Below are 12,137 nucleotides of genomic sequence, written 5' to 3' on the forward strand. Positions count from 1 at the left end.
TGCGTACGCGGGTGAGGGCCTGCCGGGGGAGAAGAGCGGCTGCGTGTGGGGCCCGTGTGCGCACGCGGGTGAGGGCCTGCCGGGGGAGAAGAGCGGCTGCGTGTGGGGCCTGTGTGCGACGCGGGTGAGGGCCTGCCGGGGGAGAAGAGCGGCTGCGTGTGGGGCCCGGTGCGTACGCGGGTGAGGGCCTGCCGGGGGAAGCGGGGCGGGCGTGAGGGCTGCGGGAGAGGCGGCTGCGTGTGGGGCCCGTGTGCGTACGCGGGTGAGGGCCTGCCGGGGGAGAAGAGCGGCTGCGTGTGGGGCCCGGGTGCGCACGCGGGTGAGGGCCTGCCGTGTCTCCCTCCCGGGCCCGCCTCCGGGCTCCCGCGGGCGGTTAGTGCAGTTAGCGCTGTGCTGCTAGCGCTGTGACCGGGCGAGCCGGCGTTAACGGAGCGCTCCTGCGGTTCAGCTACGCTGGATTAGTGCGGGGGGAGGGGCGGCGGGCGGAGGGGGAGGGGCGGCGGGGGGAGGGGGAGCAGCGGGAGGTGTGAGCTCTGAGTGCACTTACCCTGCCCTCCTCTCTGCAGGTGCATACATGAGAAGTCTATGAGGGGGAAAGTGTTGGGGCGTGGTGCTGACCGAGTGGGGGAGGGGGAGGGGGGGGCTGGTGAGGAGAGATAGCAGAGAAGACTGTGGTGAACACAGCTATGTGCTGTATACACACACACACACACACATGCATGCACACACACACACACACACAGGACAGAACCTACAGCCTGAGTGTGCACTTCTTGCCTCTAAACCCACAAACACTTTCATATCCATCTTCATGTGGAGTTTGCAGTCTAATTCATTTGTGTGGAACCACACCTCGTCTCTGCGGTTGAGGGCGAGAGTGCACAAGTGCGTGGCCTGCAGGACGGAGGGAATCATGGGAGAATTACCTTCCCACTCCCCGTTGGGGAAGATGTGGCGCAGGTCCAGACGGGGGTTGCCGGGCGGCGGCTGGCCGGAGGCGGAGTTGGCGTTGAGGTCGCGCCCGCCCTCGGTGGCCTGAAGAGCAGACGGGAAAAGGGGGGGGGGGTTGTGGGGTGATGGACAGACGCCGGTCAAGACAGTCCTGCCGGGTAACTGCTACCGTGACAACAGCGCAACGACCGGAAGAGGCTTGGACTCACGCAGGTGATGAGGTCCCCGCCGTCCATCTTCTCACACGCCTGGCAGCTCTCCTGCCTGCCAAGACCAACAACAGCATCAGGAAACCGGCGAGATAATAAAAAATAAAAAAACTTTATTGGCTGCGACAAATCATTTTGAAACTGGAACAACAGGCAAAGGCTCCAAGCGCAGCGTGGGAGAGCATAATCGAAGCGGGTCCGTGGACGATGAACAGACATGTGACAGCACAAGGGACCTGTGGGGGCCAGAGGCACCGCTTCAGATCTGGGTGCGTTAAAGGGACAATGAACGCCTAACTGACTGCTTCAGGGCTCCAGCCGTCTTCCTGCTTAACTTTGACCCAGCCTGCTTATCAGAAACAGCAACAACCTGTCTAATGAGTGTGCACTGTCTACCTTTCCAGCCTCTTAAGATGAGGAACATCTGATAAAGGTGCTGGGGTTTAGACCTCAGGAGATTAGCGAGCTATTAGCCAACAGGCGCGTTAAACAGGAAAGACCTGCACTGGAAATCTGGATTTTACTGGTATTTAAATGTGTGTGTGTGTGTGTGTGTGTGAGAGAGTGTGAGTGTGTGTGTGTAAATATATATCAAGTAATTCAATTCTCAATATTATTTTCTTTGTAAAGCATACCTTGCTGTGTTGATGTTGTTTTCAGCATCTACCAGAGCTCTAGTGTCAAGCTCCATTCCAGAACTCTCCTCCGGGGCAGCACAGTGGATATGGGATCCCTGGACCTCCTGGAAGTGCACAGACTTAAGACTTGTGTGGGTGATGCCATATTCTCTCACGTGCAGATACACAATCAGTGTATTCATTCTGAAACTGAAACCACAATTCACAAGCGCCAGTCTCGGTTTGTGGTTCACATCCAGTACCACGGGTTTTACATTTTATTTTTGGGTAAATTTTGAAATATGTAAAAAAAAAAAAAAAAAACCCAGAACATGAACTCTGCCTTTAACTGAAGCATATTCACAAATGTGAAATTGCTAACTAAACGCACCAACAACAAAACGCACTAAGCGCAAACGTCCTGTTCTCGTTGGTGAAGATTTTTTTTCTTAGTTTACCATGATTATTTAAGTACTGTTTTTCTTGGAGTCATAACAACTATAAGTGAAGTGGCTATTTAAATTTATCGTTAAAACAACTCAGTAAATGTTCTTAGTGTTTTAAATAACTGGTGTTTTTCCACTTTTCACATCACAAAAGAGCTATTAACCAATCAGTGGCTCAAACGTGGAGGTCTGAACTGAACCATGGATTAGGAAGACCTCATACCCCTGACCAGCAGAATATCCCATCCCTTGCCTGGCATCTCCAACCGTGTATAAAGGCAAAATGCTATTCATATCATCTGTATTTCAAGGTGGGACAGCATCCATCGCATAATAAACTTTATGAACAATGTTGTTTGCATGGGCCCACATGCCAAGTTCGCTGCGAAAGGCTATTTTTACGGTCATGTGTTCAGATAACACAATCGCCTGCAGTGACCGGCCGTAGGAAGGAGCAGAAAACAAACAGGGCCGGGCGGTGCTGTTTACTGTTCGCAGGTGCTGCTGTCATTCCTGGGGAAGGCTATTAAAAGAGCGTGACCCAGTAAGACCGCTGGGGGCGGGGCTCTGCGTCTCCTCCAATCCCCAGAGAGGAGGAGGAGGAGGAGGAGGAGGACAGGCCGGATGTTGGCTGGGTCTCACCCCCCCCCCCCCCCCCGACATGGGCACATAAAGTGGACCGATCTGGAGCAACCGTCTTCTGGCAGACTGATGAGAGATGACTGATGACCAGCGGCTGCAGCCAATGAGAGCGCGTGGTCTCGCGGGCCGCGCCCCCCTGTGAGAGAGGAGCCTGTGCTCTGAGACGACGGGGCCCAGCGGGTAAGCGCTAGCGTCCCCCTGCTAACGGACGGCCGTCTCGCGGCGTGCTGAAAGGCACTCGGCGAGGTCGAGCCGGCGGTGAGCGTCCGGTGAGCCGCGGCGGCTGGCTCTGCGCGGGGCACTGACCTGCTGGTCCCGCTCCGCTTCCCCCGAGCTCTGGTCCATCTCCGCGCCCGGCTGGAGGGCGCCGCTCTGGGCCCCCTCGCTTTGGGACTGCAGCGCTTCGCCATGTTCCTCAGCCGGCTCAGTCACCCGGGCTTCAGCAGGTCCCTCCCTGAGGATACAGACAGAGTGTGAACAAACACACACACGCGCGCACACACACACGCACGCACGCACACACACGCGCGCGCACGCACACACGGACGCACACACACACACACACGTACGCACACACACACAGACACACACGCACACGCACACACACACACACACACACACACACACACACACACACACACACACACACACACACACACACACACACACAGGAACTCTCACTTCCAGACAAACAGCAAATGCAACAGTCTGATAATTACCTGATAAATGTGTGAAAGTGTAACTGCTTCTGTGTACCGAGTCTGTATGACTGAGTGTGTGTCTGTGTGCTTGCGTATATGCATGCGTGTGTTTGTGTGAGTGTGTGTGTTTGTGTGAATGTGAGTGTGGGTGTGGGTGTGAGTGGGATGTGTGTGTACGTGTGAGGCAGACTGCTCTTACCCCTGGCTCTCATAGCTGCTGATCTCCTGGTCGATGGAGCTCTGTAAATCCAGGAAGTGCTGCTCCACAGCAGAGCGGATGGCCCTCTGGATGATGCTGCGGGGACACAGACAGCAGCACTGACACACACTGACAGACAGCAGCACTGACACACAGTGACAGACAGCAGCACTCACACACAGTGACAGACAGCAGCACTCACACACAGTGACAGACAGCAGCACAGCCGGGTCATGCCCTGTCGGTGCCTGAAGCGGCTGCTATCCGCAGTGTCCCCGTACAGCACTGAGGACGCGCTCTCCACAGCAGCCCCGGGCGCTTTACTGCCGTCCCGCGAGCGCGCGGGGGAGAGCGACCGCCAGCAGCGGCGTTCCGCCAGGTCAGGCGCTAGCCGCTAGCCGCTCGAGTGCTTTTCCTGAAGCTTTTCCTAACAGCCCGCGGCTGCAGCGGGGGCACCGAACCACAAACCGCGTTTCCCCGGCGCACAGAGCGCTGGCGTCCCGAGTCCGTTACCGCCGGCTCGGCCGCCCGCCCTCCCTCTCTCCCTCCCTCCCTCAGCGGTAAGGGTCGGCCACCGCCGTTACCGCGGTGACGCGTCGGGCTCGGCTCCGTAATCCCATCCGCTCAGCTCTCAGTAATCCGCCTCCCGTACGAAGAGACAGCACACGAGCGGTGACCTGTTCTCTGTGCCTCTAAAGACCCCGCGCTCTCAGTGCCTTCTGCCCTGGGGGGGGGAGGCTCATCATAATAGGGGCAGCCAGTCGAGCTCGATGGCTGTGAACGGGACGGGGGTTTTTGCCTTCGGCGACAGCTCGCGCGGCTCGAGCCCGGTGGGAGCCGTCACCGTGAAGGCCGTGCGGTCGCTCGCTGAGGCGCGCGGCGTGCGCTGCCTGTTCTCACGAGCGCCACGACTCCAGCGCTACACAAGTCACCCCTCTGTCCGCTCCCGTTCCGCACACGCAGCATATTCTGCACTTTATTGAGTGGAAGGCTCGCGAGCTCCACAGCTCCTCCCATTTACTGTGCGATCAGGGTCAGCGCCACATTAAACCACACCCTAACTGTCTAACACATGCACATGTATGTGTGTACGTTCAATGTGTTTGGGGGGGGGTTATTATAAATTTGTCAGTTCTATCGACAGAACTAAATACTAATAACATGTGCTGTATGACACTGTAATGCTTTTTTCACTTCTAAGCATCATAAGCAGCTCTGTTCCGCACAGCCCAGCTAACACGAAATGTTCTCGCAATGTCGCGGCAATGTGATAACACTGTCAAAACACTCCAGTAACACTGTGAGGACATGTGGGGCGCTGAAATGCACCCCGGCAGCTGACCAATGCGAACGCTCAGCGCTGTGAGAACCCGCTCCTGAGCCGAGCTCCGATTCGCCCGCCCCGCGCGCTCGCTGCTACGGGATTGGCCGCTCGTACTTACTCTGCGGATCCTGGCAGGATGCTGATGGATGAGATGTGTGAGCTGGAAGAGAGGAGAGGGGAAAAGGGGCGGAGTTAGATAAGGTGACGTAACGCCGCAGGCCCCTCCCCCTGCCCCGCGCGCGCTATGTAAACGGAGCCGGAGGAACGTTACGGGACGGTTTCTGAGAGAACGCTGAGGAGGCCGGAGGAGGGCGGGGGGCAGGGTCCTCCTGGGCTCACCCCCGCTTTAATCTGGGCGGGACAGAGCCGCGCAGACACGTGGCAGGACGCCCCCACACCCCCCCCTGGCCAGCCGTCCCGCCACACGGCCTCCCTCACTGCTTCCCTTTCCACAGGGCGGCGGAGCGAGAGGCCTTCCATCCGCTTTCGCAACAGCAAGAAAAACAAGGCCTCCCACAATCCTTTGCGCCGAAGCTAAACGGGACGCCGTGGCGACGGGGGGGGGGGGGGGTATGTCGCCTGTGGGAGGGGAGGGGACGGCTTGATTCAGCAGTCCAGTCCTCCCCCTGTGCACAAACAGACTCAGGCACGCCAGGAATCCGGGTGTTACATAACAGCCCTGCCCGTGTGAGGGGGCCCCGGCTCGCCCGCCGCGGGTGTGTGGGGGACGGACCCCGCCCCGGGCATCCCGAGCATCCGAGGCGCTCGGGGGGGCAGGGGTGCGTGTTCGCGGGCGAGACGCATTCCGGCGTTTCTTCGCTGCTGAGTAATCTGGCGAATCTGCGTACGGGACGTTCCCGTTCCCGGCTGTCCGCCCTCGCCCCACGCCCTGCCCCCCGGCCGAGCCCGAGCCCGGGGGTAAGAGTGCGCCCCGGCCCGGGTGACTATGGGTCAGCTATTCCAACATGGCGGCAGCCCTGACACGCTGGAGAAACAGTGACACCCTGGCCTCTGAGCTCAGGCAGAAATGATCAATACCTCTCAATTATTAACACTCACACGCGCCTCCATCCTCCCTCTGGGCTGAGCACAGCGTGTGGCCTTAACACACTGCCCTTCACAACTGCCTGCTGTAGAGGCCAGGGGAGGGACACACGGGGACACAGGGTCATGGCGAAAAAGATACACAGGGACACAGAAACACGGGGACACAGGGTCAATGGTGAAAAAGATACACAGGGACACAGACACACGGGGACACAGGGTCAATGGTGAAAAAGATACACAGGGACACAGAAACACGGGGCACAGGGTCAATGGTGAAAAAGATACACAGGGACACAGAAACACGGGACACAGGGTCAATGGTGAAAAAGATACACAGGGACACAGAAACACGGGGCACAGGGTCAATGGTGAAAAAGATACACAGGGACACAGAAACACGGGGCACAGGGTCAATGGTGAAAAAGATACACAGGGACACAGAAACACGGGGCACAGGGTCAATGGTGAAAAAGATACACAGGGACACAGAAACACGGGGCACAGGGTCAATGGTGAAAAAGATACACAGGGACACAGAAACACGGGGCACAGGGTCAATGGTGAAAAGATACACAGGGACACAGAAACACGGGGCACAGGGTCAATGGTGAAAAAGATACACAGGGACACAGAAACACGGGGCACAGGGTCAATGGTGAAAAAGATACACAGGGACACAGAAACACGGGGACACAGGGTCAATGGTGAAAAAGATACACAGGGACACAGAAACACGGGGACACAGGGTCAATGGTGAAAAAGATACACAGGGACACAGAAACACGGGCACAGGGTCAATGGTGAAAAAGATACACAGGGACACAGACACACGGGGACACAGGGTCAATGGTGAAAAAGATACACAGGGACACAGAAACACGGGGACACAGGGTCAATGGTGAAAAAGATACACAGGGACACAGAAACACGGGGCACAGGGTCAATGGTGAAAAAGATACACAGGGACACAGAAACACGGGGACACAGGGTCAATGGTGAAAAAGATACACAGGGACACAGAAACACGGGGCACAGAAACACGGGGACACAGGGACAGAAGAGACACAGAAACACAGGGACACAGGGACAGAAGAGACACAGAAACACAGGGACACAGGGACAGAAGAGACACAGAAACACAGGGACACAGGGACAGAAGAGACACAGAAACACAGGGACACAGGGACAGAAGAGACACAGAAACACAGGGACACAGGGACAGAAGAGACACAGAAACACAGGGACACAGGGACAGAAGAGACACAGAAACACAGGGACACAGGGACAGAAGAGACACAGAAACACAGGGACACAGGGACAGAAGAGACACAGAAACACAGGGACACAGGGACAGAAGAGACACAGAAACACAGGGACACAGGGACAGAAGAGACACAGAAACACAGGGACACAGGGACAGAAGAGACACAGAAACACAGGGACACAGGGACAGAAGAGACACAGAAACACAGGGACACAGAAACACGGGGACACAGGCACCCGTTACATCACACACGAGCTTGCGGCTAACGGAATGGCAGGGATCTACCGTATTACTCATGCGTGGTACTTTCCCAGAAACATCACCCGACTGCAGAGCAAAGCCTGGAGGAAACCTGTGCAGAACCCCCCCCCCTCCTTCAGGGAGGAGGGACGGAAGGGTCTGCAGACCGTGCCGGCCACGCTCAGGAAAGCCAGGTGCTTTCCTCCCGGGGACAAACAATGGCGGCCCTGTCGAGCAGCCGGCGGGAAACAGCCCGTCTCGGGTGGGAGATCAGCGGCGCGACACCAGTCACTGGAACCTCCCCGGCGGAACCAGGAGAAGAGACCAGCCCGGCTTGGCCACGCCCCGGCCGCAGAGGAGCGGGAGGCAGTTATGTAACCAGCGCGGGTGACTACGGGAGGAGAGGGCCCGGGTGAGAGGGTTCTGTACCTCTCCGCTCTGAGGTGCGCTCGGGGCACGCGACAGGACGGCTCGGAGCGGAGCGGGGGACGCAGCCGTCCTCCTGCGTGCCACAGCCTCACGCGCTGCTCTGATAGGGCTGTGCGAGCACGTTACCTCACACGCAAGACCGCTGCGCTTATGCAGGCTCAACATGGCTCAGAATGAGAGGGGAGAAAGAGCGGTGCAGTCAGATCTGCTTCTACTTTCACCGCAGCGCCAAACCAGCTTTCACTGTCTGATCCAGCATCTAAAGCTCCCAGTCAGCAAGACACTTCACATGACTGCGTTTGTTACACATGGACACATGCACACACACACACACACACACACACACACACACACATACACACACATACATACACACACACACACACACACATACCTGAACATGAACACATGCACACACACACACACACACACACACACACACAACATACCTGACACAACACACACACACCTGAACATAAACACATGCACACACACACACGCACATACCTGAACATAAACACACACACACCTGAACATAAACACATGCACACACACACACGCACATACCTGAACATAAACACACACACACACCTGAACATAAACACATGCACACACACACACACACATACCTGAACATAAACACACACACACCTGAACATAAACACATGCACACACACACACACACACACACACACCTGAACATAAACACATGCACACACACACACATACTTGAACATAAACACATGCACACACACACACATACACAAATACATATACACACACACACACAAACACACACGTGCACAAAAATACATGCACATGCGCACAAAGACAAACACAAACGCACACGCATGCTCACACCCACGTAAACGCGCGCACGTTGTGACGCAGAAGCAGCGTCACACTTCTCAGCGCTGCGGCTGGGAGCCGAACCAGCGGCCCGCCCCCGAGCGCCGGGGCAGGGGACGTCGGCGCCAAATCGGAGAGCCGGCTCGGGTTTCGGGAATGGAGGAGGCGCGTGACGCACCGCCACCCCATCCCGCCGCTCCCCCGGTAGCCCGCCCTGCTAGCGACCGCTCGCACCTCAGAGGAAATCAGCCGACTTCAGGTTCGCCCGCGGCGTCGGGCTACGCTGCCCGTTTAAAACAACGCTGCTAAATCTGCCCCCCTCCCCCTCCGCCTCCCCCTCCACCCCCCTCCCCCTCCCCTCCCCTCCCCCCACCACCCCCCTCCCCCTACCCCCCGCCCCAGTTCCTCTCCGCTTTACCTGGGAAGCAGAATTTCGCAAGCCATGGTCCCGTGCGTAGCCGTGAGCGTGCGAGCGAGCGTGAGTGCGTGTGAGCGTGCGTGTGCTGGGTTATCCGGACTGGGCGCTCTGCGGAGACAGGGTCTGTATCAGCGAGTGGTAGAGCAGGCAGAGGCTGCCGGGGTGCATGTCTGCTGCTGCTGCTGCTGCGGGGCTGTGCTGCGCGGGAGCTGCGCGGCTGCTGCGGGGCTGTGCTGCGACTGCGCTCTCCGGAAAAAGTGCTGCAGTAAACAAGCCAGAGCCCCGCTTCAAATACACGGCCGTCTGACGCGGCGGTGCAGTCCGCCCCGCGGGCCAATCGCAGGGCTTCCTGCTGCCCGCGGCCCCGCCCCCTCCCCCTCACACCCCCCCAGAACCACACGCGCCCTGGCGCTCGTCACTCAGCCAAGTTTGGCTTTTACATAACCTGCGCAGCATCCCAGCGTCTGCCCAGCCTTAGCAACTGTCAGTCAGGGGCTCATTTATAGCTCTGATACAATCAGCACATACACAAACACACACACACTGCCGCACACACTGCCGCACACACACACACACACAACCGCACACACACTAACACACACAACCACACACACTAACACACACAGTCGCACACACACACACAGACACACTGCCGCACACACACACACTAACACACACACACACAACCGCACGCACACACTAACACACACACACACACACACAACCTCACGCACACACTAACACACACACACACACACACAACCGCACACACACACACTAACACACACACACAACCGCACGCACACACTAACACACACACACACACACAACCGCACACACACACACTAACACACACACACACTGCCGCACACACAACCGCACACACACACACACTAACACACACAACCGCGCACACACACACACACACACACTAACACACACAACCGCACACACACACAAACACACACACACTGCCACGCACACACACACACAGTCGCGCACACACATAGCCACAGCCAAACACTCAGCTGCACACATAAACACATACACAAAACAGCCACACACAGAGACACACACACACACACACACTAACACACACAGTCGCACACACACAAAGCCACAGCCAAACACTCAGCCGCACACAGAAACACATACACAAAACAGCCACACACGACACACACACACACACAACCACACACACACACACACACACTAACACACACAGTCGCACACACACACACACACACACACACACTGCCACACACACACAACCGCACACACACACACACACACACACCAAAACACACACACACACACTAACTAACACACACAGTCGCACACACACAAAGCTACAGCCAAACACTCAGCCGCACACATACACACATAGCCACACACGCAGTCATTGTTAACGTTCCTCTCCCTGTTACCCTGCCGTTCCTGTACACGTCAAGGTCCAGTCAGCTGAGGTTTGGGGCCCATGCAGGACAGCACGTCCTGAGAAACGCACACTGCGCCGACCAGACCCTGGGCCACACACTCAGAGAACGAGAGAGAGAGGAAGAAAGAAAGAGAGAGAGCGAGAGCGAGAGAGAGAGAGAGAGAGAGAGAGAGAGAGAGAGAGAGACAGGAAGAAAGAGAGAGCGAGAGAAGAAAGAGACATAGAGAGAAAGAGAAAGAGAAAGAGAAAGAGATGGCAGGGGAAGGCGATAAGGCGAAGCGGGGTTTGTTGCTTATCTTAATTCCCAGCGCAGACGATGTCTAAAGAGGAACAGGACAGCGCACGGAGGCCCACACAATCTTATCTGGGCCGTAGCCCAGCCTTGACACAGCAGGGCAGCGCCCAGGAAGAGCCGCCAAGCGCAGAGCCAGGGACAGAGCAGCTGACTCTGCGTGAGGGGCAGAGCAGTAAAGGTGAGAGGAGCGGTAATCCCCGGAGAGCACGGCCAAGGCCTTACAGTTCAAAGTGCCAGCCAAATGCGGCCCTTCCCGACTTTAACAGCCTCACCCCTTCAGCACCGGAGCGTGATGCGGGACGTCCGGCTGGCCTCCCCCCCCCCCGTCCCCCCGGCTCCACAGAGCGCCTGGGAGAACGATCCCGTCCGGTTTCCACACCGAGGGCCTCCCGACCCCTCCGGTCACTCGCCGGTGGGGGGGGTAGAGGGGTGGCTCTAATCGGGGCGAAGACAGCCCCCCCGCCCCGCCTCCGCCACCCCCCCGCCATGCCAGCAGCTGTTGGCGCGCTCCGCGGGGCCACCGACCTCCGCCCGCGACGCGCGTGAAGAATGGCGCTCCTCGTCAACGCCGTTTATTTCTGTGCCCCGCGAAAAATACTTTCCGCGCCGGGCGAATGGGATACGCGCCGGGGCTGAAACTCAGCACACGCCCCGCGGCGCATTCCTGTGGGGCGAACCGTAAGGGTTAGGGTTCGCCACCCTCCCGACACAAACAAGGCCGCCAGTGCGCACAGAGCGCGGCTCGCTGCCCCTCCCGCCGCGCTTGTTTTTCTCCTCTCCCCCTGCGTCAGGTTCGCTCGGCGCGGTTTAAGCGGGCTTCAGGGGGCCCGCCCGCACCCCAGCGCCGCCGCCGCAGCTGCTGCCCAAACCCCACCCCCCCCCTTCCCCCGGACCCTCTCATGTCCGGCGGCTGCTGAATCGACCGCCTGGGGAGCGGCTAAAAACGCCAGGGCCCCGGGAGTTATAGTAAAAACAAACACGCACCGTCCTCTGAGGGAGGGGAGACCGGCCGGCCGAGGGGGGACTGGGCTGCGCCAGTCCAGGCCTTCTCCCACAATGCCGCTGGGG

The 12,137-nt window shown here is 57.9% G+C and overlaps 1 protein-coding gene across 4 annotated transcripts in view; it reads right to left on the reverse strand.

The window, feature by feature from the left end:
• fam13b (family with sequence similarity 13 member B) overlaps window positions 1-12,137 on the reverse strand; it is a 51,160-nt gene that overhangs the window by 12,636 nt on the left and 26,387 nt on the right. For 3 of the 4 annotated variants that reach the window (XM_064328031.1, XM_064328034.1, XM_064328032.1), the window contains exons 8-14: window positions 5,208-5,249; window positions 3,766-3,861; window positions 3,172-3,319; window positions 1,796-1,902; window positions 1,161-1,215; window positions 927-1,035; window positions 548-613 (exon numbers count right to left, since the gene is read on the reverse strand). In XM_064328031.1, coding sequence (XP_064184101.1) covers window positions 548-613; window positions 927-1,035; window positions 1,161-1,215; window positions 1,796-1,902; window positions 3,172-3,319; window positions 3,766-3,861; window positions 5,208-5,249 — 623 coding nt within the window. The remainder of the gene's footprint in view (window positions 1-547; window positions 614-926; window positions 1,036-1,160; window positions 1,216-1,795; window positions 1,903-3,171; window positions 3,320-3,765; window positions 3,862-5,207; window positions 5,250-12,137) is intronic. The other variant, XM_064328033.1, reaches the window with a different exon arrangement.

The sequence above is a fragment of the Anguilla rostrata genome, chromosome 3 (genome assembly GCF_018555375.3).
Source record: "Anguilla rostrata isolate EN2019 chromosome 3, ASM1855537v3, whole genome shotgun sequence".
NCBI lineage: Eukaryota > Metazoa > Chordata > Actinopteri > Anguilliformes > Anguillidae > Anguilla > Anguilla rostrata.